Raw genomic sequence first — 22,119 nt, 5'->3', positions numbered from 1 at the left:
GGTATCTACGTCGAATAATGATGTATTAATCGCCATGTCCGTTGACACAAACTCCGTACATGTCTGTGTGTTGCTGCAGCTCGAGAGTCGGGATGTTAGATTTACTCAGTGGATTTATTTTTTATTAAAATGTTGTAAAAATATACACATTCAAAATAAAAATCAGGCCTTATTTATTTCTGCGTAGTTTTAAGTCGAATCTACTACCTGGACAGAGAATTGCGTAGTTGGTACGCAAAATGCGTGCATGTTGTCAGGTCTGCACACTTTGTTCATCCAAGCCCTGGTGAGTGTTTGTGGACAGATAGACTGCACACACGAGCAACTACACCCACTCAAACATAACTGGTGACTGTTTGATTACCGAGATTGTGCAAGGGTACCAATAAGGATACTGGGGATATAGGCTAGCCAGGTAGCTACATGTGAAACACCCCTGGCCTAGACTATACTGTACACAGGGCAGGCAAGTTGACGGAACCCGACTCTGCGTGTGTCGAGAGGTGTGAGTGATCTTTTTGAAGTTAGGACAGCAAGTTTGAGCAATGTTTTTCAATAATGTGGTATAGCTGTACAGAAAATATGGGGCATGTGTTTACTGTAAGCACTGAATCTTACGTATATCTGCCATGTGTAACTCAAATTTCTTATAAAAACAGTGCACTATGTCAATGGGGGATTTGCATTGAAAATTGGTTTACACACACTGTCAAGATCACATAGTGATAACCTTCACTGTGTAGACAGATTTAATCTTACCGGTTGAAGAAGCTAGCCAGTGGCCCCAGCATCTTGGGCTTGCCCTCATCCTCTGCCCCCGGACCCATGTGTCTCCGCCGCGGACTCCGCAGACCCCCGCCGATATCACCGCCTGGCGATAACGACAGCGCCACGTCTGAGAAGTGGGCGCTCCCGCCATTGTCAGTCTCCATGGTGACGATGGCGCTGGAGTCGGAGGTGACCATGAAGTCCAGGATGTCCTCGTTCGACGCCGACAGCGTGGCAGAGAGCTCCGTGCTCAGACTCGACACGCTGCACACCGAGATGTCGTCGCTGCGGTTCAGGGCTCTGCCTCCCACGCCACTCATCCCCATCGCAATGACTCCCACACCAGCGCTGGACCTGGGGGCGGGGCTGAAGAGGCGCACCAAGTCGTAGTTGCTGCGGGGGAAGGTGGAGGACTTGCAGAGGCCAGCGCTGTCTCCAGACTGGTCCAGAGAGAGAGTAGCGGGGCCCTGGTCGTGGTGGTTCGACCCCAGGGTAAAGCCACTCTCTCCTGGGTGTGGGTGGGCGTGGATGTGCTCAGGGTGGTTGATCTCCAGGGTGGGGATGCCAGAGTCCTGGGAGGCCAGGCTGTTGCAGTCCTGGTCATCATGGCCCCACTGGGGGCTGCCGTAGTGCTCGGCAGAGGCCTTATAAATGGGCAGGGAGTGCTGGGTGAGGGGGGGCTTGTTGTGCTCATGGTGGTTGTGGAGGTCTGGGCTTAGTTGTGCTGTGGAAATGGGGTCTATGCTGACCATGCCATTCTTCATTATGGTTCCTCCAGCAGCATCTGGAACGAACAAGGAATTAATTGAAACATAGCTGTTATAGGGACGAGAGTCTCCTACTAGTGATAATGTCATATAGTAGAGTGATGGTTGTCTGGGTGGCCTCTAAATGGCCAGGTACAAATGTTTTCGCAAAAAAACATTTAAAAATGTTCATATTGTCCTTCGGCGTGACGTTTTTTCAAACAACATTAGCATACAGTTTAATTAATTGAACCAACTTTGATTTGACAGGTCAGCAGAGCAAGAAAGTCATGCTCCGTAACCTAACTACTGAGGAAAAGTAGGTCTAGGACAGAGATTAGGTTCTCTGCTGACAAATCACTGACTCAGAACCCACCTCCCCATTGGCCAGGCCATCAAATAGCAGTAACAATGGAGCAGAAACATACAGGGAAGTGAAAGAGGATCCGGACAGTAACCAGGCTGAAACTGAAACCCAAAAGCAGCCTGAAATCTGAACGGACCTCCTGTACTGTGTTCCTGCCTGGACTGCAATAAATAAGCGAAGACTGTACATCGGAGTCCAGTCTACAAGGGGTCTTACTGTTGAGGTCCAGGAGAGAGGTGTCAGACACTCCCCCCCCCATTTCATAATTCAGGGGAATCGGAATTAGAAGATGAGGGGAGGGAAATTACATTAATTGGGAGAAATTGCTTTGAAAGTGCTTTAAAAAAAATGTATTGGATTAACAAGCTTCTAAAAACCTATTTTCTACTGCAGTAAAACTAAAAGTACAGTGTAAAGCGGCAGAGTACCGTCAGTGTCATTGTGTGGATCTGAAGGAAACTGTGACGAAAGATCTCAGTTCCCACAAGTTTAACGTCTCCTGAGCAGAACTGGAAGAGACACTATGCTGCCGCCGGGTGTGTGTGTGCGTGGAGGGGGGAAATAGATATACTGCCCCTGGCACAATACTTGTCACCAAGTGCTAAAAGAAAAAGGGTAAAACATAGTATGAGAAAATAAAGATTATCTGGCTAAAACAATAGGCTACTAGCTGTACATATGATTGAGAACTAAATAAAATTCCTTAATAATAGCAGTTTCCCACTGACTAAACTGACCTAAAGCCCCGGTCAGCTTTAACCTGATCAAGAGTTTGTCATGTGAGTCTCAGTTGGACTTGGCCCCAAGACAGGCTGGAAACAAGGAACGGGGAGAGACAGAAGAAAGCAGAGTGAGATAGTGACAACCTGTCTGTCTGAGCTAATGAAGCACATGCTTCATTTAATATCTAAACCTCACACCTGGCAGAAAGAAAATGAATCAATGTTGTCATGGCAAGGGATGTTATCACTTATCATGATAATGGTTCGTCTCCCAGCCTGGAATTCACACAGTCGGTAAATCATTTTTATAGGAATTAAAATAACATGTTAAGCGTAATCTGTATTTGGTTAGAAGCTGAAATGACACTGCATTTTGTCTTCATCTCCTCACAGTAGTATTTTTGTTAAGATGTCATGCGTATGCCAATTTCTACTCCTGGCCGGTATGTGAATGATTGCCATAGTTACTGAAAGTAGTAAAAGCCTAGTCTGTTTTCTGTGTTTGGTTTGGTGTCGCGCGAAGGCATGGACACATTCCACATGGCATATACAAGAACACTATCAGCGACTAGGCTACACAAACAACAATGCTTAAGATAATAAAGACTAGATGTTACACTTCCTCTCGGTGATATATTAAGCACCTCTACTAGAGAGAAAGAGAGAGAACAAAATGGTGTAATAAAACGTACCAACGTAAAAGGGATTCCGTGTACGCATAAATACAGCCAACGCGACTGAACTGAAGGTGACAATGCTGGACACAGACTGAAGACTGAGTGGAGCTGAATGAGTCTAGGCCTGCTCACTTTGACAAGTGTGAATCCTGCATCACACCACTCAACACACCCTGAACACACATACCTAGTGCAAAATTGCATTGTTCTCATTATTGCTGGAGATGTAATGAATAGAGACTAGAAAGACAGATTTCCCCCGGTCTAATGTCCATTACTCGTGTTTCTTGGCCCAAGCAAGTCTCTTCTTATTGGTGACCTTAAGTAGTGGTTTCTTTGCAGCAATTCAACCATGAAGGCCTGATTCACACAGTCTCCTCTGAGATGAGATGTGTCTGTTACTTGAACTCTGGGAAGCATTTATTTGGGCTGCAATTTCTGAGGCTGGTAACTAATGAACGTATCCTCTGCAGCAGAGGTAACTCTGGGTCTTCTTTCCTCACGAGAGCCAGTTTCATCATAGTGCTTGATGGTTTTTGAGACTGCACTTGAAGAAACTTTCAAAGTTCTTGAAATGTTCCATAGTGACTGACCTTCATGTCTTAAAGTAAAGATGGACTGTCGTGTCTTTTTGCTTATTTGAGCTGTTCTTGCCATAATTTGGACTTGGTCCTTTGCCAAATCGGGCCATTTTCTGTATACCACCCCTACCTTCTCACAACAGAACTGATTGGCTCAAACACATTTAGATGTAAATAAATTCCACAAATGAACTTTTAACAAGGCACACCTGTTAATTGAAATGCATTCCAGGTGACTTCCTCAAAGCTGGTTAAGAGAATACCAAAAGTGTGTAAAGCTGTCTTCAAGGCAAAGTGTGGCTACTTTCTTGGGTTTCTACATGATTCCATGTGTTATTTCATAGTTCTGATGTCTTCACTATTATTCACTATTATTCTACAATGTAGAAACTAGTACAAATAAAATAAAAAATCCTGGGAGTAAGTGTGTCCAAACTTTTGACTGGTACTGTATATATAAAATAATGTATCTTCTGTCTCTGTGTTTTTATATTTTCATTAAATTCGCCAGTGGCTGAATCTCAGTGGATAAATAATCAGAGTGAGGGAAACAGCGCCCCTCTGTCGCAACATGTGTAGCCTATGTATCATATGCTGTCTGGACTAAAATAGTATGACATGCTGCTGCCATGGCATTTGATTGATTGATGTCAGCAAGCATTTGGCCTCCCTTGATAAAACAATTATAAAGAAATTGCCAATCAGTGAACGGAGCTTAACTTTGGGTTGTCCTGGTTCAGCAAAACACCCCCCAAGGGGTGGCTAGTTTGGATTTGGCTTCACACCAATCAAATCACATTTTAAGCAAAATGTCATTTTTGTTTCTCGTCTGCTTGTGTTGATATCCTGCAGTAGCTAGCATACTAAATCAGGCCTTTCCTAAGCCATGGATGGAGATGGGGATTTAGCTCTTGGTTTTGACTTAATTCTCTGTACAGGCCAATGATTATGACACCAGTTCTGATCTAACCATTAATGAATGTTGTGCCATTGGCCTGAGACGATTGAAGTTCAATACATAGCCGAGCCCTTTTAGGCTCACATTAACTAGCTAGCTAACTTAGCTGGTTCATTGTTGCCCATGCGATGAAGTTAGGCTACCGAGCTAAAATGCTTGCTAGCTTACGACAGCGAAGACTAAAAACGTACAGTATGACAGAGCCACAGACAGTTGGCCAACACAAAAGAGGATGGCATTAGCATTCAACTAGTCTACAAGTCGGGAAAGTAAAAAAATATTTTAAAAATCACCTCTGCACGCATGCGCGCGCACACACACAGAAATCAGTACCATGTACAGCGACATGATATTTAGCAACATTGATTGGGCTAAATTGTTTTCAGTATTTTTAAGTTTGTTTTCAGTGTAATAAACTAAGTGTAGACTTGATTTGATGATGTTTAAAATGTTTAAGTTGAAATGGTGCTGAAAGTGCAGTACTCCTGTTGTCTTTGTGTGCTGACTTGTGATAACTCTGTGGTTATTGTTAATAAACAGTTGAAAACATTAACTTGCTTGACCATGTTGCAGGTCATATAACTCTTTGTTACATGAAATATGTTCTTTGTGGAGTTCACCGGACAGATGTTGGTCTCCAGTTGTGATGAAACAAACATGTGTAGTTAAATTTATTCCGCCATTGTGTGACTTATTTTTGTTGTCACGGCCTATGAACGAATGGGTTATAGAGCCAACAACCCAATTATCAGAACATCCGTTGTAGTATGGATTCTTTACTGGCTTGGCTTCCTCAGTGATTTTAACCATGCACCACTACTGTTGAGTTAGACTGTCACTAGAGGAAAACACAATTAGGTTCTTCCAACCACAATGTATTAAGTTCAATACATCACCATTGAGTGGCAATCACTATGAATTTCTAATCATTTGCAACTGCACTTTCATTGACAGTGCATTGTGCCATAGACAATTATGTCATTATGAATAAATAGGCTACTGATTTGCATATCACCCCACCTGTTGCTCCAGCACACTACTAGCCTAAATCAAAATGCCAAAAACGACAGTCTACCTACCACTTCCTCTCCGGTTGTTGGTCCCCTCCGTGGAATGTGCCATGTTGATTCTACAGGTGGGCTGTCGACGGGGCAGGTTGTTGTCGGCTCCTCGATCGGACCATGATGATACGTTGCTGCAACTTACTCAACCTCACCTCCGCTCTAAGCATAGCTTGATGTTTGTTTACAGAGGAAAGTGTCTGTTAAGTACGCTTTTAGGACTCATTGACTGACTGACTGACACACACACACACACACACACACACACGTATCGTTCAGCCGTGATAGGTAAAAGTACGAGCCGTACGAATGTGTCATTTTGGTGGCTTAAAAAGTGCCACAAATGCCAATCATGTCAACTTGGCAAACGACTCGTTCACGCGATTGCCAACGTCTCAGATACGCTGCGTCAGTTCAATACGCTTCCGTTTTCCATTATTAAAGCCGATAGTGTTGCTCAAACGTTACAACAGAACATCAAATAACTACACAATCTGGATTGGTTTATATTCTATGAAAAGACACTAGGTAAGTTTATCCGGTCTTTGTAATAACATACCTGTCTCGGTGCTTCCGCAGCCATTTTAAAATAAACTTACCGAATTGAGCGCAATGTAATCGAGCCAAGAAAACGACTGCGTCGATGACTTCACCTGTCAGCCGCCAAGGCGTGAATAATCGTCTCATTGTCTCCATCCAATGTCACCATCACTAACAGGACAAGTTTCTCAAAAGTGGTCAACTTGTCCAGGAACCTTATGGTAAGTTGAACATTATGGTAAATTGAGTCCTTGTTAGAATGTTATACTAGGACGCCAGATGACAATGAAAACAGATGGTGTTCTGTGAATTTATATTGTGACACTTAGCTGCTATTCTGTATTGGACGTAATGCAATGTGGGGTTTTCGATTATTTTCACTGTCTCCACATATGCAGAATTTAAAGTCACTCACTTTCCTATGACCAAACAATGTATAAAGGGGTATATTTCAGTCCAGCAATTCAAGAGCAAATAAAAGTAGTTGCAATATATTTGACCATAGACAGATGACAAGGCTGTACCATTTATTAGGACTATTGTATCTGTATGTAGCAGATCGTATCTGCCCTCTGGTTTCAATGTGGAGCCAGGAAGGAGACTAATTTCTGCAGAATACTGCCTTCAGTGTAAATATACACTTTCTCAAGATATCAAATTCTCTATATTGATATTCTCTACAACTATTATGCCCATTAATAACACTGAACTAATGGCAAGGCATCCTTAAGTACAGTGAACATGGTGCAAATAAGACCTGAACAGAACCTGAGGTGATTTGGTTTATACCTTTATTAGATGTTAAAAAAAACTCCAATGAAAAAAAATAATTTACTCGGGGTGTACATGAAATTAAAACAATACAACCACTTGACACAGTTGGGAGAAGGATGAGGGAGTAAGGTATGGGATGAGCTGGGATGGGAGGGTGTCATCTAGTGGAAATGAAGAGACAAGGAAAACTGGTTTTCAGTGCTGGATATGCTGTTCTTCAGACCACAGTACAATCAAAACTCAATTTGTTAAACCTTTTCAATGTAGTTTCAAATGCATACTCTCACTTGATGCATTTTCTCGCCAATCTTTTTTCTTCTCAATATATAAACAATACCTTACCATGGAAGATCATAAAAAGGAAAATACATGGGAGTTTGAAGGAAATGCATCTATTTAAGTGCTTTGTGACTGTCTCATATCCACACTTTTCTATTTTTATTATCACTTCTTTAACCTCCCCTGTACTTTTATATAATTAAAACCTGTTTTATTTATTCAACTTAAAGAGATGGTGTGATGTTGGCATGCTGCTTTTATTTGAAAGACACTCCATAACGGTTGAGTCTTTATTTTTTTCACTCTCCCCCACTCAAAAATAACTGTTCATGCTAAATTAAGTGAATTTCCTCCACATACGCTTAAATGTTTAAGTTTACATGCGCCAAGATATTGCATATGACCGAGGGCCATGAAAAGGTCATCCTCACATTACTTATGCAATCTCAAATTGCTCGGCCAGCTTCAAAAGTTAGCTCTAAAACTAAGTGCTGTACAATTAACTGTACAAATCTTGGGATTAATAAACACCTGTCAATTTTTTGCTCGAATAAAGTTTCAGTACTAAATTAATGCTTTAATGAAAGTACTGATGCACTGCCACATACTTGTTTTCCACCTACTTTAAAAACACATGTTTTAGTATTTAAGTATTCCTGAGTGACTGACAACTGTCTAAATAAAATAAAGAATTGAAAGCAGCCAGAAATTTTCTGAGCAGTCTTTCATTCACGTTTCGATCGGTTTAACACAAGTGAAGAACATACTTTATTGTATGGGGCAGGCACTGAGGCCCTGGCAAATTGAAACAGTTTGCTATTGACTTTACCAAACCAACTCAAGATACCACTGTCCATTAAGAGGTCTATGAATAGTAAAAACCTAGGATCAATGACAGTGCTCACACTGTGCCTTGTGACAGTGCATTTAAACCCGTTTGTGCACATGTTGTTGGCAGACATATTTTGGACTGCGCAACGAATGCATCACAAGAGTACATGGGGGCATGGTAACAAACATTTGTTGCCTGTGCTTCAATTCCTAAGTCTTCTGAGGGCGAAAATATTCACCCAGTTCTTGCCCCCCCAAAAATGGTATATGGACTAATATTTTGAAAGGGAAGGAAACAAAAACCTGAAATAACCCCCTGCAGGGATATAAAGATATGCACAACGCATTTAGTCTTAAGATGTGATTTAATAGTCAATGCACAGGCCACAAAAACAATCAATCCAACATCTTAGGGCCTCAAATTAAACTTTGTTTGTGCACTTGCACTTAAGAGGGTTTGGGGCACAAATATATTTTGCATTTCTCTTGGTAAAGATCGAGCACACAATGTCATTTTGAACCAATGTCTGTACGTGTTCAATGCAGACACACACGTACGCACACATAAAAAAGTGAGACATTTTTGTATACTGGCTACTGTATACCAAAAATGAAAGTAAAACACCCCTCTAAATAAAAATGTAATATTTTCGTACTTCGGTGGAATGATGTAATTTTTGGTTGATCACCTTTTCCTCTGTTTTATATTACACTTTTCAGTTAAGTAGTGTCAGCATACATTTTTTATTTATTGCCTTTAATATCCTGCTTCTGCTGTAGACCTTACAGTCCAATGAGCATAGTGATACTATATTCTTGTAATACAGTCTGAATTTGTTGCCGCCTGATAACAATAATTAAATCAAATACTGTAACTATTTACTTGAATTGTTATTACAGGCCAGTTAACTTACTAGTTAAAATAACTTACTAGTTCTTAAAATAAAAACTTACTAGTTCTTAAAATAAAAACTTACTAGTTCTTACTAGTTCGGTGCCTCTGTAGAGGATGACTGTAATTAAATATTTTTGCAAAGAGCCATTACTCCCCAAATTGAACTCAAACGTGCTTTTTTTCTTGTTGCATTGAACATCAGTTTTGAAATATTTCTTTTTTTTTTAAGTTTTGTACTTTTTTTTTTGACTCAAACCATACTACCTACGTCTACTACTAAGGTTCTGAAAAACTGACAACCACCCTTCTAAATCATACTAATTTAGAGCAACTTTGCACACTTCTGGGGGGGATCTTTGATACAGATTTTTCAGAGGAAAAATGCACACATTCTTTCTTTCCACATTCAGAAAGGCACCCATGCTACCAAAATAAACTATTATTGCACAACTCAAATATCGGCACATTCTTCCTTCACTTTCTGAATGATAGGGGTGGAGAAAGAAAAAGAGGATGCTATCGCGGTGCTTTCATACGTTATGAAGAGCGACATCACAGTCAATTCATGGAAATTGTAGCAGTTACACTAGTAAGGAAGGAATGAGACTAGTAGGACAGGCACAACCATTTGGACACCACAACTACCAGTATCCTAGTTTAAAAGCAAAAAGAAAGCTGGAAAAACCGATGGAAGGAAAAACAAGAGTCCCTTATATCTAACTGTGACTAATGAAGATTATTAATGTCTGGAAAAATCAACTAAAGCAAATCTATGTATGCATGTATTCAGATATTGCATCACAAAGACATGTAGAACATTTTTTTTTTTTTTTTCGTTTTCATATTTTCACTCTTTTGTTGTGGTTGTTGATTACATACGATTCAAGTTAGTAAATGAAAATCAGCAGGGTTGGGATGTGGTGAGGGGTTCCTCTGTCCAGAAGCCTTTGGTTTCCCGGTCCTGAGGTCTCCCCTATATCTGCTAGTAGAGGTGCAGTCAAACGAGAAGAGGTTATATCCTCTCGACAATAGGCTTACACTCCACAGAGCTAGTTATCAGATGTTGCTGCTCCCTGCAGGAATAAAGACATTGGGTGAGAAAGATGGCCTTCAGTACAGTGAGCTTGTGCACAGGGTATTTGTTAATTTAGCCTCAGCAAAAGCAAAACAGAAACATTTTGTATTTGATCACTGGATTAAAATGTGTTAACTGGAACATGTTTCAAGATTGTGTCACTGGGGGGGTAGAGAGCGCTGGTGTTGGCCTGGCTGACAGGTATGTCTATTCTAAAGCACTCTGAACAGCTGACACCTATAGGAATGAATATGCTGGCTGTGAATGCTGATGACTTGCAACTAAAATACACATTTTAATATTTGTAATTCAGTTTAAACTAAGTGGTTGCATATAAAATGACCAATTCATGACCCATTTGCATCTGTCAGCACAAACGGAAAAAAATCTAAATCTTCCAAATTTAAAGCAATAAAAATGAAGTAATCCCAGCCATAGGCCCAATATATATTTACCCTAACTCTGATTGATCATACCTGTACACTGAGATCCGGGGAAAAGGGGGGAACAGAGTGTGTTCTGCCACCAGCACTCATCTTGCTGGCTGCCAGTTCCTCCCTGTCCACTAATATTTAATAGAGGGAACTAAAAAGAAGAAAGGCAAGGTATTAGTCTAACGCAGGGGAAACTGTTTCATTGTAAAAAATTTAAGTCTCTTCTGATCCAACCCACCTAGACATTCTTATAAGATTCTTACCTCATGCAAATCTTCAATGAAGTCATAGGTTTTCCCATATGTGGGACACTGACCAGCCGCTGCACATTTGCAGGCTTCCTTTTCTCTGCAAGATTCTTCCTTCTGAATCTGATTGACTGGGACGTCCATCCGTCCACTTGCCATCAATGTTGCTGCTCCTGCTGCGGCTGCCATTTCGCAGTCTAAGCAAATCTCTTGCTCAGCGATTGGCAGAAGGGTGCTAGAGCCCTCCTGAGAATCCAGTGAGGTCTGGGCACTCTTCTCCATGCCAGACTTCTTCAATCTGGGCAGGAACTTACCAGATTCCAGTTCTGACTTCCCGTAGCAGGGGCCCTCGTTTTCTGCGTCCTCCTCTAGCGGTTTGAGGTCTGCCTGAGGGTCATCGAAGACATCTGGCAGGGCCAGGAATGGAACACTCTTCTCTTCTTTCTCAGAATCAGCCTCTGACTCACTCCCTCCACCGGGCGACAGCTCTGAGGCGGATATGGGTCGGAAGTGAGTCCTGGGGGAGATGCGGATGGCCCTGTACTGGGTGGTCTGGTTGATGCCGTATAGCCGTGGGTGGAAAGCGTCGTTCTCAGAGTCAGAGCACAATATAGACTTGGGCTTGAACCCCGGGCTGAACGAAGCCATGTCCTCAGGCTCGAAGGAGCATTCTACGTGGAGGACTTGAGAGAACTGATTGTTCAGATCGAAGGACGCAAACGGGTTGTCGAGTCCTGGCTCCTCGCCTTGGAAGCCTGCACAGGATCCGAGTAAATCTTCATGGAAGATTAAAGAAAATCCCTTATTCAAACCTTCCCCACCTCCTTTAGTAGCCTGGTCGCTCTGCCCGAAGGAGACCAGGGGCCTCCAGAAGGGCTTATGGCCAGGGGCAAAGCAGCTGCCCGTATTCATGAACACGTCTGTACCAGCAATGGTGACCACGTCTGAGGCAGAGGCGGCAGCAGCGGCACACTGTAGCAGGCTGCCTCTCGCGTCGCCAGGCGGCACCACAGCCCAGTCCTGATCACCACTGAACGTCTTCAGCTCTCCGTACACTCCTCCCAGGATGAACGATGTGTTGTCTTTCTCAGGGTTCACGTCCCAGGGCTTGGACGGCGTCATGTAATCCCCGGAAGCATTAATCTTCGAGAGTTTGTTTTTGGCCAGGAGGGCCTGCTCTTCATTCTTGCCTTCCCACAGGTGGTACTCAGAGTGCTGCACTGCCTTCTTCAGAGGCCCCTGGATGGGACCAACTTCCTTTACCTGCACGTCAAGACAACCGCAGTGGTAGCTGCTCGACTCTTTGGAGAACAAGCCTTCGCCTGGCTTCTCTTCTCCTAGTGATAGTTCAGGATCTCCATCTCCGATAGCTGTCCAAATGTCCTTTATTATCCCTGAGCTGTAGTTGTCACACTGTTGGTTTGTGTCATGCGAAAACATGTCAGCATCATACTGTTCTAACGCTATCCCACAAATGGACTCCAATTTAGATTTCTTTGCGAAGGTCGGATTGGACACTGTGCCAACATTGGCCTCATCGCACTGACGACCGGTGTCTTCTTGTAAAAAGTCCAGGATTTCTTCCTCTAGGTATGTACCAGAGATGGGGAGGATTATACAATTAATCTCTTCATTGCCAATTAGAGCGGACTCCTCTGTATGAACATTTATTTGCTCATTGTCTGAACGAGTCTCTTCCGAATGTGACCATGGACTGCAGGTTCGGGTTGAAAGGTTTGAACAATGTTCAGTTTCATCGAAGGCACTATTTTTGGTCCAAATTAGCAAACGAGACTGCTTGTTACAATGTGGTTCTAGACAGCTACTTGAATCTGTGTTGTTTTCTTGACCAACGGTGAGTGAATCGCAGGGAAAAGAAAGAGTGGGGCTATCGTACTGGAGCTCAAAAAGAGAGAAGCAGGAGTTGTTCAGACCAGAAGCTTCGCTTGTGGCTTCTGGGAGATGAGGCTCCTCCAGGTTTCCAGGCAGAGTACTGATGGTGAATGTAACACCGTCCAAAGCGGGGGAGAGCTGAACGGGTGAGTCCCCTACAAAGCTTTCTCCATCTTGATCTTCAGAGCTAGAGGATGAACAACATCCCCAGATCTGAGCCATGTTTTCCAAATCCTGCATGAAGAACCCATCAGCTGCCAAAGTTTCCTGACAGTCCACCCTTATTGCACTTTCCCCTTGCAGCTCAAGGCCATCTAACACTAAACAACATTCTGTCTCAAAGTCTCTTTGTTCTTCGCTCTTCTGTCGAATCATGCTCAAGATCCGACTCTCTTGTACTGAGTCTGAGGCACTAGGATCCAATATGGATTGATAAATATCGACTTCATAGAAGTGAGTGAATTCAGACAGATGGTCATCATCTAAATCTCTACTATCCTCAGGCGGAGGGAAGCTTGAGGTCCCATTGAGGTCGTTAGCCTCCTCATTTGAGTCGCCTGGCACCTCAACAAAGTGCCCATCCACAAAGGTTCCCGCTGCCAGATACGCCCTCTGGAAGCTTGCGTTGGCAATGTAGATGCCTTGCATTCTCTCAGACAGCCTTTCAAAGTTAGCGGACATAGTCGAGTCGTCTGGAGAGTCCACCTTACTCCGGTACTTTGTTTCCAGTTTGCTCTTTCTGCTACTGAAAGGTACAAAATACTCTGTGATGGGCTCTGTGTACCACAGGGGCTCTTCCATGTACTCCTTTTTGTTGCTGGCCTCAGCTCCGGACTCCTTTGCGTCCCCCCAACCTGGATATTTTCGAATCTCCTTCAGCGGCCTGTTCCCCTTTTTGTAGAGCTGTGTTTGCCTTGCAGAGCCTCCAGTGGTGGTGCTGCTGCTGCCACCTCCAGCGTTCCTGCGCCCCTCTTTGTCAATGGCCTGCAGAGCCAGTTTCACTTGTCCTCTGTTGCGCCCCCGCTTACTCCTGCTGCCCGCCTCCTTGGACTTGTGCCTGATTCTGACTGCTTTCCTGCTGGAGATTTTGGAATCGCCTGGGTTCCCGCTGGAGCTCGAGCCAGCCTCGCTAGAGCCAGAGGACCAGGAGCGAGGCCGATACTTGCACTCTGACCTGTGCCTCGCCTGCCTCTTGCTGTGAACGGCAGCTCGGTCCTCCGCTGTTGCGCCACCATGGTATCGGTTCTCTTTCTCCTTCTTGCTGCGTCGCTGTTGGGCTCTCTCGCTGGTTGGGTTAGTGGTAGTGCTGCATGCCTCAGGGGTTCTCTCATTAGCAGCTTCACCATCGCTGTTGCAATCTTTTGGGGAGGAGGTGTCAGTGCTGGTCTGCGGGACTGCAGAGGATGATGAGCCAGAGTAAGCGCTGGCTTTAGCTTTGTTCCACACCGTCATGATCTCTTGGAGACAAACAGATCCCTCTGACAAAGGAGGAAAGGCTTCATAATACCTGCAACAACAAGAGAAAATGTTGTCAATTAAGAAATCTAATTAATGAGCACATGTTTAATGGGCATAAAACTGAATCAACTAGTTCTGCCAGCTACTCAGGACAGTATTATTGTGGTTATGGGTAAAAAAACAAAAATAAAAAAAAAACATACATTTCCACCTGGTCCTTTGAGGAAGAGGACTCAACTTGTTCAGGAGACTGAGATCCATAAGATTTGTTGAGCGGTTTTTCTTCTGTGAAGAATTATAAGCAATATGATAAGAAGTGTCATCATTGAAGTGTTTTTATATTTACCAGGGCATACAATTGTATAAACCCAAGATACAAACCTTTCTGTTTGTTTTGGATGTCCTTGAGTTTGGAGCAAAGCTCCTCGACCAGGCTCTCAATTCCAGAGTTCTGTGGGGAAATAATTAGGGAGAATATGTAACATCTAGCAAATAATCAATTGAAGAGAATGAATATTAATAAAACATTTGCATCAGACCATTCATAAAGTGATGGGATGTATCCATCAATAACACTTAGGGGTTTGAACATATGCTTTTTTCAAAAGGCAAACTTTGACCCCCATTGTAACACTGACTAGAGGGTATTAACATAGGGCTGACAGAAGTCTAACCAGCTGACTGTTGGCACGGGCATGCTCTACCATGACCGTGTTAAATCAGTGTTTCCATTAGCGGCGGCTGACGGCTAATCACGGTTACACACAGATTTTCAACCGGCTACATTTTTCAGATTAAAATCTCTTAGGGAAGTTGAGAATTCAAGCAGCTTTTCGCAGCTTTTTGTTAAAAATCGCGCAACATTTCAGCGCCCTGCTATTCATGCCAGGAATATAGTATATGCATATGATTAGTATGTGTGGATAGAAAACACGTTTCTAAAACTGGTTAAATCACAGCTGTGACTATAACAGAACGTGCGTTTCATCGAAAAGTGCAGGAAAATCTGATCACTGAAAATGGAAAAAAATATCCATGCGCGACTTCCAGGAATTGTTATAGGTGAACCGGATTAAAAGAGGCAGAGGTTGCAGTACCTACAGCTTCCACACGATGTCTAGAGTCTTGTCATTTGCCTAGGCTTTGTTTCTTGGTCAAACCGAATCAAGGGAACAAATGTGGTCTCAAATGTGAACTGAAGATTATTTTACCTTTTGTTGTTCTAAATTTGTTTGAGATTTTTTTTATTTCTGGTCTCCGACCGGATGTTTTGGTTGAGATTTCTCCGGACATTATTTCAAGAAGGACACCTATAGAATTGACATCGCCTCGTGATCAATTGTATCACTTATTAATGTGTACTAATACCTACAGTTGCATTACAAAAGTATTTCGAAGTGTTTTGTGAAAGTTTATAGTCGACTTTTTTAATTTAAAAAAATGACGTTACGTTCTAAAACGCTATTTTTTTTTTCCATTGTTCACACAGTGTTCATAGATCGATATCTAGGCTATATATGGACCGATTTAATCGAAAAAAGACCCAAAATGATGTTTATGGGACATCTAGGAGTGCCAAGAAAGAAGCTCGTCAAAGGTAATGAATGTTTTATATTTTATTTCTGCGTTTTGAGTAGCCCCCGGCTATCGCAAAATCTGTCGTTAGGTGACGGTGCAGTATTTGGGGGATACGTGCTATTAGATACTAGCTTCTCATGCTTTCGCCGAAAAGCATTTTACAAATCTGACTCGGTAACTAGATTCACAACGAGTGTAGCTTTAATTCAGTACATTGTATGTGCATTTTAATGAAAGTTTGAGTTTTATCAAAAACTATACGTGGCGCACTTGAAATTTCAGCTGATTTATGTTCCCACCTCGGAACCACGGCCCCAACAAGTTTTAACTAGACTACTTTTTGTTTTGTTTTTTTTCTTTACCTTTATTTAACTAGGCAAGTCAGTTAAATAAATTCTTATTTTCAATGACAGCCTAGGAACAGTGGGTTAACTGCATAGGGGCAGAACGACAGATTTTGTACCTTGTCAGCTCGGGGTTTGAACTTGCAACCGTTCGGTTACTAGTCCAATGCTCTAACCACTAGGCTACCCTGCCGCCCCATTTAAAAGTTAATTCGATAGGTTTGTCGAGCCCTCTCCAACTAGAATGAACGATTTGAATATTCTAGCGATCTATTGATAGGATAGGCGCCTGTCAGTCACAAAGCGAGCGATGACTGGGAAACGCAGCAGAGACAAAGCGAGAGGTTTCACTCTCGCCAAAATATGCAATGCGTTTCTATGAGCTTATTTTGGATCTAAGCATGTCGCCTCCCGCTTTGGGACAACAACTCCCATTTTTAAAGCGGAGACATGAGCATCTCGTCATTTTGTACAGATATCTGGATGCAGTCTAATTTCTTTACGCGGAAGGAGAGAAAGCATGATGCGCCAAATTATTGTTCTAACATTTTATTAATTTTCTTTCAAATAGCCAGCCACGCGGAGTCGTGGTGCCAAGTAGGCAATTTATTGTTTGTTGATTTGACAACTGAACAGCAAGTGTTGACTAGTTTATAAAAAGGTGTCAAACTGACTGAATAAGGTCGTTCTCCTATATCCCTTTGCCATTCCTATATCATACAACGTGGTTATATGTCCATGGTATAAGTCCACGTGATACGTAAACCAAAGGATTTCCTTTCCTAAAATGTTGGGGCTTGCCAGACAGTGACGCTAAAGTGAGTGACTCATATTCGTCAGTCTGAGTGTAGCCTACCGAATCGCATCGGTGGGGGGGGGATCCTTCATTTGTCTTCCTAAATTGCATAGGCTACGGATAGGCCTTGGCTTTTTGGCAATTATCTGCTGATAAATTATGAAGCTGGTAACTCATCACTGCAGGAACAATAGGTAGTGGAGAGACTCATTTTATAATTAGGGCCCTCACAGAAACCAGGCATAAACGGAATTCAACAATATTCAAAAGTGCATTAACTTTAATAGGGAATCAACTAAATGTATTAATTTGCACAAGTTTATCATACAACATGAACAAAATGCGTTAGTGATTCGTATTTCTTGCAACCTCTGTGTGCAGTACTCAAGTCTGCCACTTTGTGAAGCTGTTAGCGATGATGCTAATGAAAAGTCTTATGGTCGATGGGAAGGCTTTCCCAAAAACCTTTTCAATTAAAGCTGCAATATGTAACTTTTTGGGTGATCTGATCAAATTCAGATAGAAATGTGAGTTACAGATCTGTCACTCATTGAAAGCAAGTCTATAAGAAGCGGTAGATCAGTTTTATTTCTATGCTTACCATTCTTAAATTTTGTTTTTGCATCTTATTTTCAGTTTTGTATACCAGCTTCAAAAAGCATAAAATACAATATTTTTGGTTAAACAGCCTATTGCTAGGTGTGCGCTTGTATTAAAGGGTAACAAAACATTTTTAATCACAATTTTGCAGATTTTCCCCAGACCTCAAACATGGTCTACAGGGTGGGAAATTAAACACCTGCTGAACATTAGCCACAATGTATATTTCACCAGACAAGTTGGCGGGTGGTCACTCAGCATTTGGGAACAATTTTTGTTTCAATCCAAAACTCAAATGTATAAATTGGTCAAATTGACATGAAAGGCTGGGAGACAGAGAATATCATCTCTGACAAGACACTGCGATGCAGTGCCCTCGACCACTGCGCCACCTGGGACGCACTGTTGATTCCTTGATATTTAGTTGTACAACAGTTTCTGTTTTACTATGGTTTCAAATTATTTAATTTAACACAGTTAAAAGACAGGTCACAAATTAAATTGAGCAATATGCATCATTACTTCTTACGAGTAACACATATGTTTTAGTTTAAAGTATAATGTTCTCTTACTTAGAAAATAGTCCTGATCATATCGGCCTAGACAATATCCAAAACTAACATCACAGTGAATTCATACATTTTTAGTCATTTAAAGTTGTATACAGTGGGGCAAAGAAGTATTTAGTCAGCCACCAATTGTGCAAGTTCTCCCACTTAAAGATGAGAGGCCTGTAATTTTCATCATAAGTACACTTCAACTATGACAGACAAAATGAGGAAAATAAATCCAGAAAATCACATTGTAGGATTTTTTATGAATTTATTTGCAAATTATGGTGGAAAATAAGTATTTGGTCACCTACAAGCAAGATTTCTGGCTCTCACAGACCTGTAACTTCTTTAAGAGGCTCCTCTGTCCTCCACTCGTTACCTGTATTAATGGCACCTGTTTGAACTTGTTATCAGTATAAAAGACACCTGTCCACAACCTCAAACAGTCACACTCCAAACTCCACTATGGCCAAGACCAAAGAGCTGTCAAAGGACACCAGAAACAAAATTGTAGACCTGCACCAGGCTGGGATAGGTAAGCAGCTTGGTTTGAAGAGATCAACTGTGGGAGCAATTATTAGGAAATGGAACCTATGATGAAAATTACAGGCCTCTCATCTTTAAGTGTGAGAACCTGCACAATTGGTGGCTGACTAAATACTTTTTTTGCCCCACCACACACACACACGTTCTGAAAGGCCCCAAGTCTGCAACACCATGAAGACCAAGGAGCTCTCCAAACAAGTCACAAATTTGTGGAGAATTACAACAAAATATCCAAACCTTTGAACATCCCATAGAGCACCATTTAAATCCATTATTTAAAAAATTGAAAGAATTTGGCACCACAACAAACCTGCCAAGAGGGCCGGCCACCTTCCAGAATTCACAGACCAGGCAAGGAGGGCATTAATCAGAGGCAACAAAGAGACCAAAGATAACCCTGAAGTTTTTGGAGTATCTGTCCATAGGACCACTTTAAGCTGTACATTCCACAGAGCTGGGCTTTATGGAAGAGTGGCCAATAAAAGCCATTGCTTAACAGAAAAAAATTAGCAAATACTTTGTGTTCGCCAAAAGGTGTGTGGGAGACTCCCCAAACATATGGAAGAAGGTACACAAATGAGACTAAAATTGAGCTTTTTGGCCATCAAGGAAAATGCTATGTCTGACGCAAACCCAACACCTTGCATCACCCCGAGAACATCATCCCCACAGTGAAGCATGGTGGTGCAAGCATCATGCTGTGACTGTTTTCATCAGCAGGGAGTGGGAAACTGGTCAGAATTGAAGGAATGATGGATGGCGCTAAATACAGGGAAATTCTTGAGGGAAACCCGTTTCAGTCTTCCAGAGATTTGAGACTGGGACGGAGGTTCACCTTACAGCATGACCCTAAGCATACTGCTAAAGCAACACTCGAGTGGTTTAAGGAGAAACATTTAAATATCTTGGAATGGCCTAGTCAAAGCCCAGACCTAAATCCAATTGAGAATCTGTGGTATGACTTAAAGATTGCTGTACACCAGCAGAACCCATCCAACTTGATGGCGCTGGAGCAGTTTTGCCTTGAAGAATTGGCAAAAATCCCAGTGGATAGTTGTGCCAAGCTTAGAGAGACATACCAAGAGACTTGCAGCTGTAATTGCTGAAAAAGGGGTCAATACAAAGTATTGACTTGGGGGGTGAATAGTTATCCACATTCAAGTTCAGTTGTTGTCTTATTTCACAATTAAAACTATTTTGATCTTCAAAGTGAAAGGCATGTTGTGTAAATCAAATGATACGAACACCAACAATCCTTTTTAATTCCAGGTTGTAAGAAAACAAAATAGGAAAAATATCAAGGGGGGTGAATACTTTCACAAGGCACTGTAGTTATATCTTTCTACACAATATCATAACACATTTTTCCAGTCGGAGGTAAACTCAACAAAGGATTCAATTATTTTGCTGGGTATTTCAGATGGAATCAAGGCATTTATAATGTACCAGAGGCCACCAGAATAGAGCACCTGCAACAAAAAAAAAATCCAACTCGGGGCTGCCGGTACCTGGCCGGCTACTTTTTCTATTTGGATGGCTACTCTATGTACTTGTGTAAAACACTGGTTAAATTTAGCTAAGAGGGAAAAATATTGCGAGAGAATGACTAAGCATAGCCCAAACAACCACCTGTCTTTCCATCAAAACACTTACAAAATATTAGGCATTAGACAAAGTTCTGACACCTACTTCTAACTTATTTATACCTATTGATTCACTGAACAAAGATGAAGTGATCTGTTTTGCTGTAAAAAAAATGTAATAAAAAAGTCCTGCAAACGATTAGGTCTATAAAAAGAAAGCCATGTCAAAATGCCTCAACAGACCAGTAGGCAATAGACACCATCATAAAAGCAACTGCATTCGGTGAGGACTGCTAAATATTGAGGGCCGGATTAGTCAAAAATGTTTTACATTTACACACTCTCTCTCGCACTCTTTCTGACAGAAAGAGACATTCCTTACCATGATGCCCAATAAAAAAAAAAAGCAACGTTTCTCCCCTGGTCCTGTGTTTCCTCTTGCATCATTGTGTTAATGCCGGTCAGCTGACAGGCAACACGCACACACTCTGCTCTCTGTGCTGAAATCCTGTGCAGCATGTGCTGGTTTAAAAAAGACTGCAGAGTCCAGTCCCCAGAGAGCAGCACACTCCTCCTCTACCTTGCAGACCCTTCTCCTCTACCTTGCAGACCCTTCCCCCTATACGCCCTCCAGCTCTATCCCGTCCCTCACAAGCTCGCTCTACTACGGGCTGCTTTTGATACTATACTACTGCCAACCAACCGCTAAGGAAAATGTCAGACATTTTTGGGGGGGATTTTGCTTGGAAAAAGGGCACAGACAGAATATAATGCAGGTTTATTAAACTGTGCACTCTCTTACATGCATTGACACCTGTGCAACGTCACCCATAACATTATCTCAATACTGAGTGTAACAGTGTAAGTGCATATGGGAGTCTTTCACTGGTTCACAGTTCTTCACTTTGCTGACCTCAATCCAACATTGCCAGTAAACACTCATTACATCACACTGGCTGTGAAAATCCTGGAGAGCAATCACAAAATAAGGCTGGTCAGTCTTATTATAAAATTGATTTTTTTTAAATCCTCAATCTACACATAATACCACAATGTTGTTTCCATTGATCATCCTTGAGATGTTTCTGGACTCCAATCAAGTTGTACTTGTGGTAAATTCAATTGATTGGACATGATTTGGAATGGCACACGCACTGTCAACTGTGGGACCTTATATAGACAGGTATGTCAGAGCAAAAACCAAGCCATGAGGTCGAAGGAATTGTCTGTAGAGCTCTGAGACAGGATTGTCGAGGCACAGATCTGGGGAAGGGTACCAAAACATTTCTGCAGTATTGAAGATCCCGAAGAACACAGTGGCCTCCATCATTCTTAAATGGAAGACGTTTGGAACCGATAGTCACTCTGAAGGAGCTCCAGAGTTCCTCTGTGGAGATGCAGAACCTTCCAGAAGGACAACCATCTCTGCAGCACTCCACCAATCAGGCCTTTATGGTAGCCAGACGGAAGCTACTCCTCAGTAAAAAAAGACAACAGTCTGCTGTGAGTTTGCCAAAAAGGCACCTAAAAATACTCTCAGATCATGAAACAAGATTCTCTGGTCTGATGAAACCAAGATTCAACTCTTTGGCCTGAATGCCAAGCAGAACATCTAGAAGAAACCTGGCACCATCACGCGGTGGGGATGTTTTTCAGCGGCAGGGACTGGGAGGCTAGTCAGGAGAGGGAAAGATTAACAGAGCAACGTACAGATATCCTTGATGAAAACCTGGTCCAGAGCACTCAGGACCTCAGACTGGGGTGTAGGTTCACCTTTCAAAAGAACAACCCTAAGCACACAGCCAAGACAA

At 42.3% G+C, this 22,119-nt stretch overlaps 2 protein-coding genes across 6 annotated transcripts in view; both read right to left on the bottom strand.

Moving 5' to 3' along the window:
* LOC118368628 (TBC1 domain family member 14-like) overlaps positions 1 to 6,560 on the bottom strand; it is a 66,326-nt gene extending 59,766 nt beyond the window's left edge. The window contains exons 1-3 of one of the 3 annotated variants that reach the window (XM_052495751.1): positions 6,480 to 6,560; positions 5,899 to 6,052; positions 760 to 1,552 (exon numbers count right to left, since the gene is read on the bottom strand). In XM_052495751.1, the coding sequence (XP_052351711.1) occupies positions 760 to 1,552; positions 5,899 to 5,941 (836 nt within the window). In that variant the 5' untranslated portion in view covers positions 5,942 to 6,052; positions 6,480 to 6,560. The other 2 variants (XM_052495750.1, XM_052495749.1) reach the window with 2 other exon arrangements.
* A 634-nt stretch (positions 6,561 to 7,194) lies between these two features.
* The window catches only part of LOC118368626 (uncharacterized protein KIAA0232-like), a 41,846-nt gene continuing 26,921 nt past the window's right edge, over positions 7,195 to 22,119 (bottom strand). For all 3 annotated transcript variants that reach the window (XM_035752891.2, XM_035752892.2, XM_052495730.1), the window contains exons 4-8: positions 14,689 to 14,758; positions 14,511 to 14,592; positions 10,972 to 14,356; positions 10,751 to 10,859; positions 7,195 to 10,272 (exon numbers count right to left, since the gene is read on the bottom strand). In XM_035752891.2, coding sequence (XP_035608784.1) covers positions 10,256 to 10,272; positions 10,751 to 10,859; positions 10,972 to 14,356; positions 14,511 to 14,592; positions 14,689 to 14,758 — 3,663 coding nt within the window. In that variant the 3' untranslated portion in view covers positions 7,195 to 10,255. The remainder of the gene's footprint in view (positions 10,273 to 10,750; positions 10,860 to 10,971; positions 14,357 to 14,510; positions 14,593 to 14,688; positions 14,759 to 22,119) is intronic.

Source organism: Oncorhynchus keta, chromosome 35 (genome assembly GCF_023373465.1).
Source record: "Oncorhynchus keta strain PuntledgeMale-10-30-2019 chromosome 35, Oket_V2, whole genome shotgun sequence".
Classification (NCBI taxonomy): domain Eukaryota; kingdom Metazoa; phylum Chordata; class Actinopteri; order Salmoniformes; family Salmonidae; genus Oncorhynchus; species Oncorhynchus keta.
Note: the sequence above shows the minus strand (reverse complement) of the source record. Positions and strands in the feature narration are given on the sequence as shown.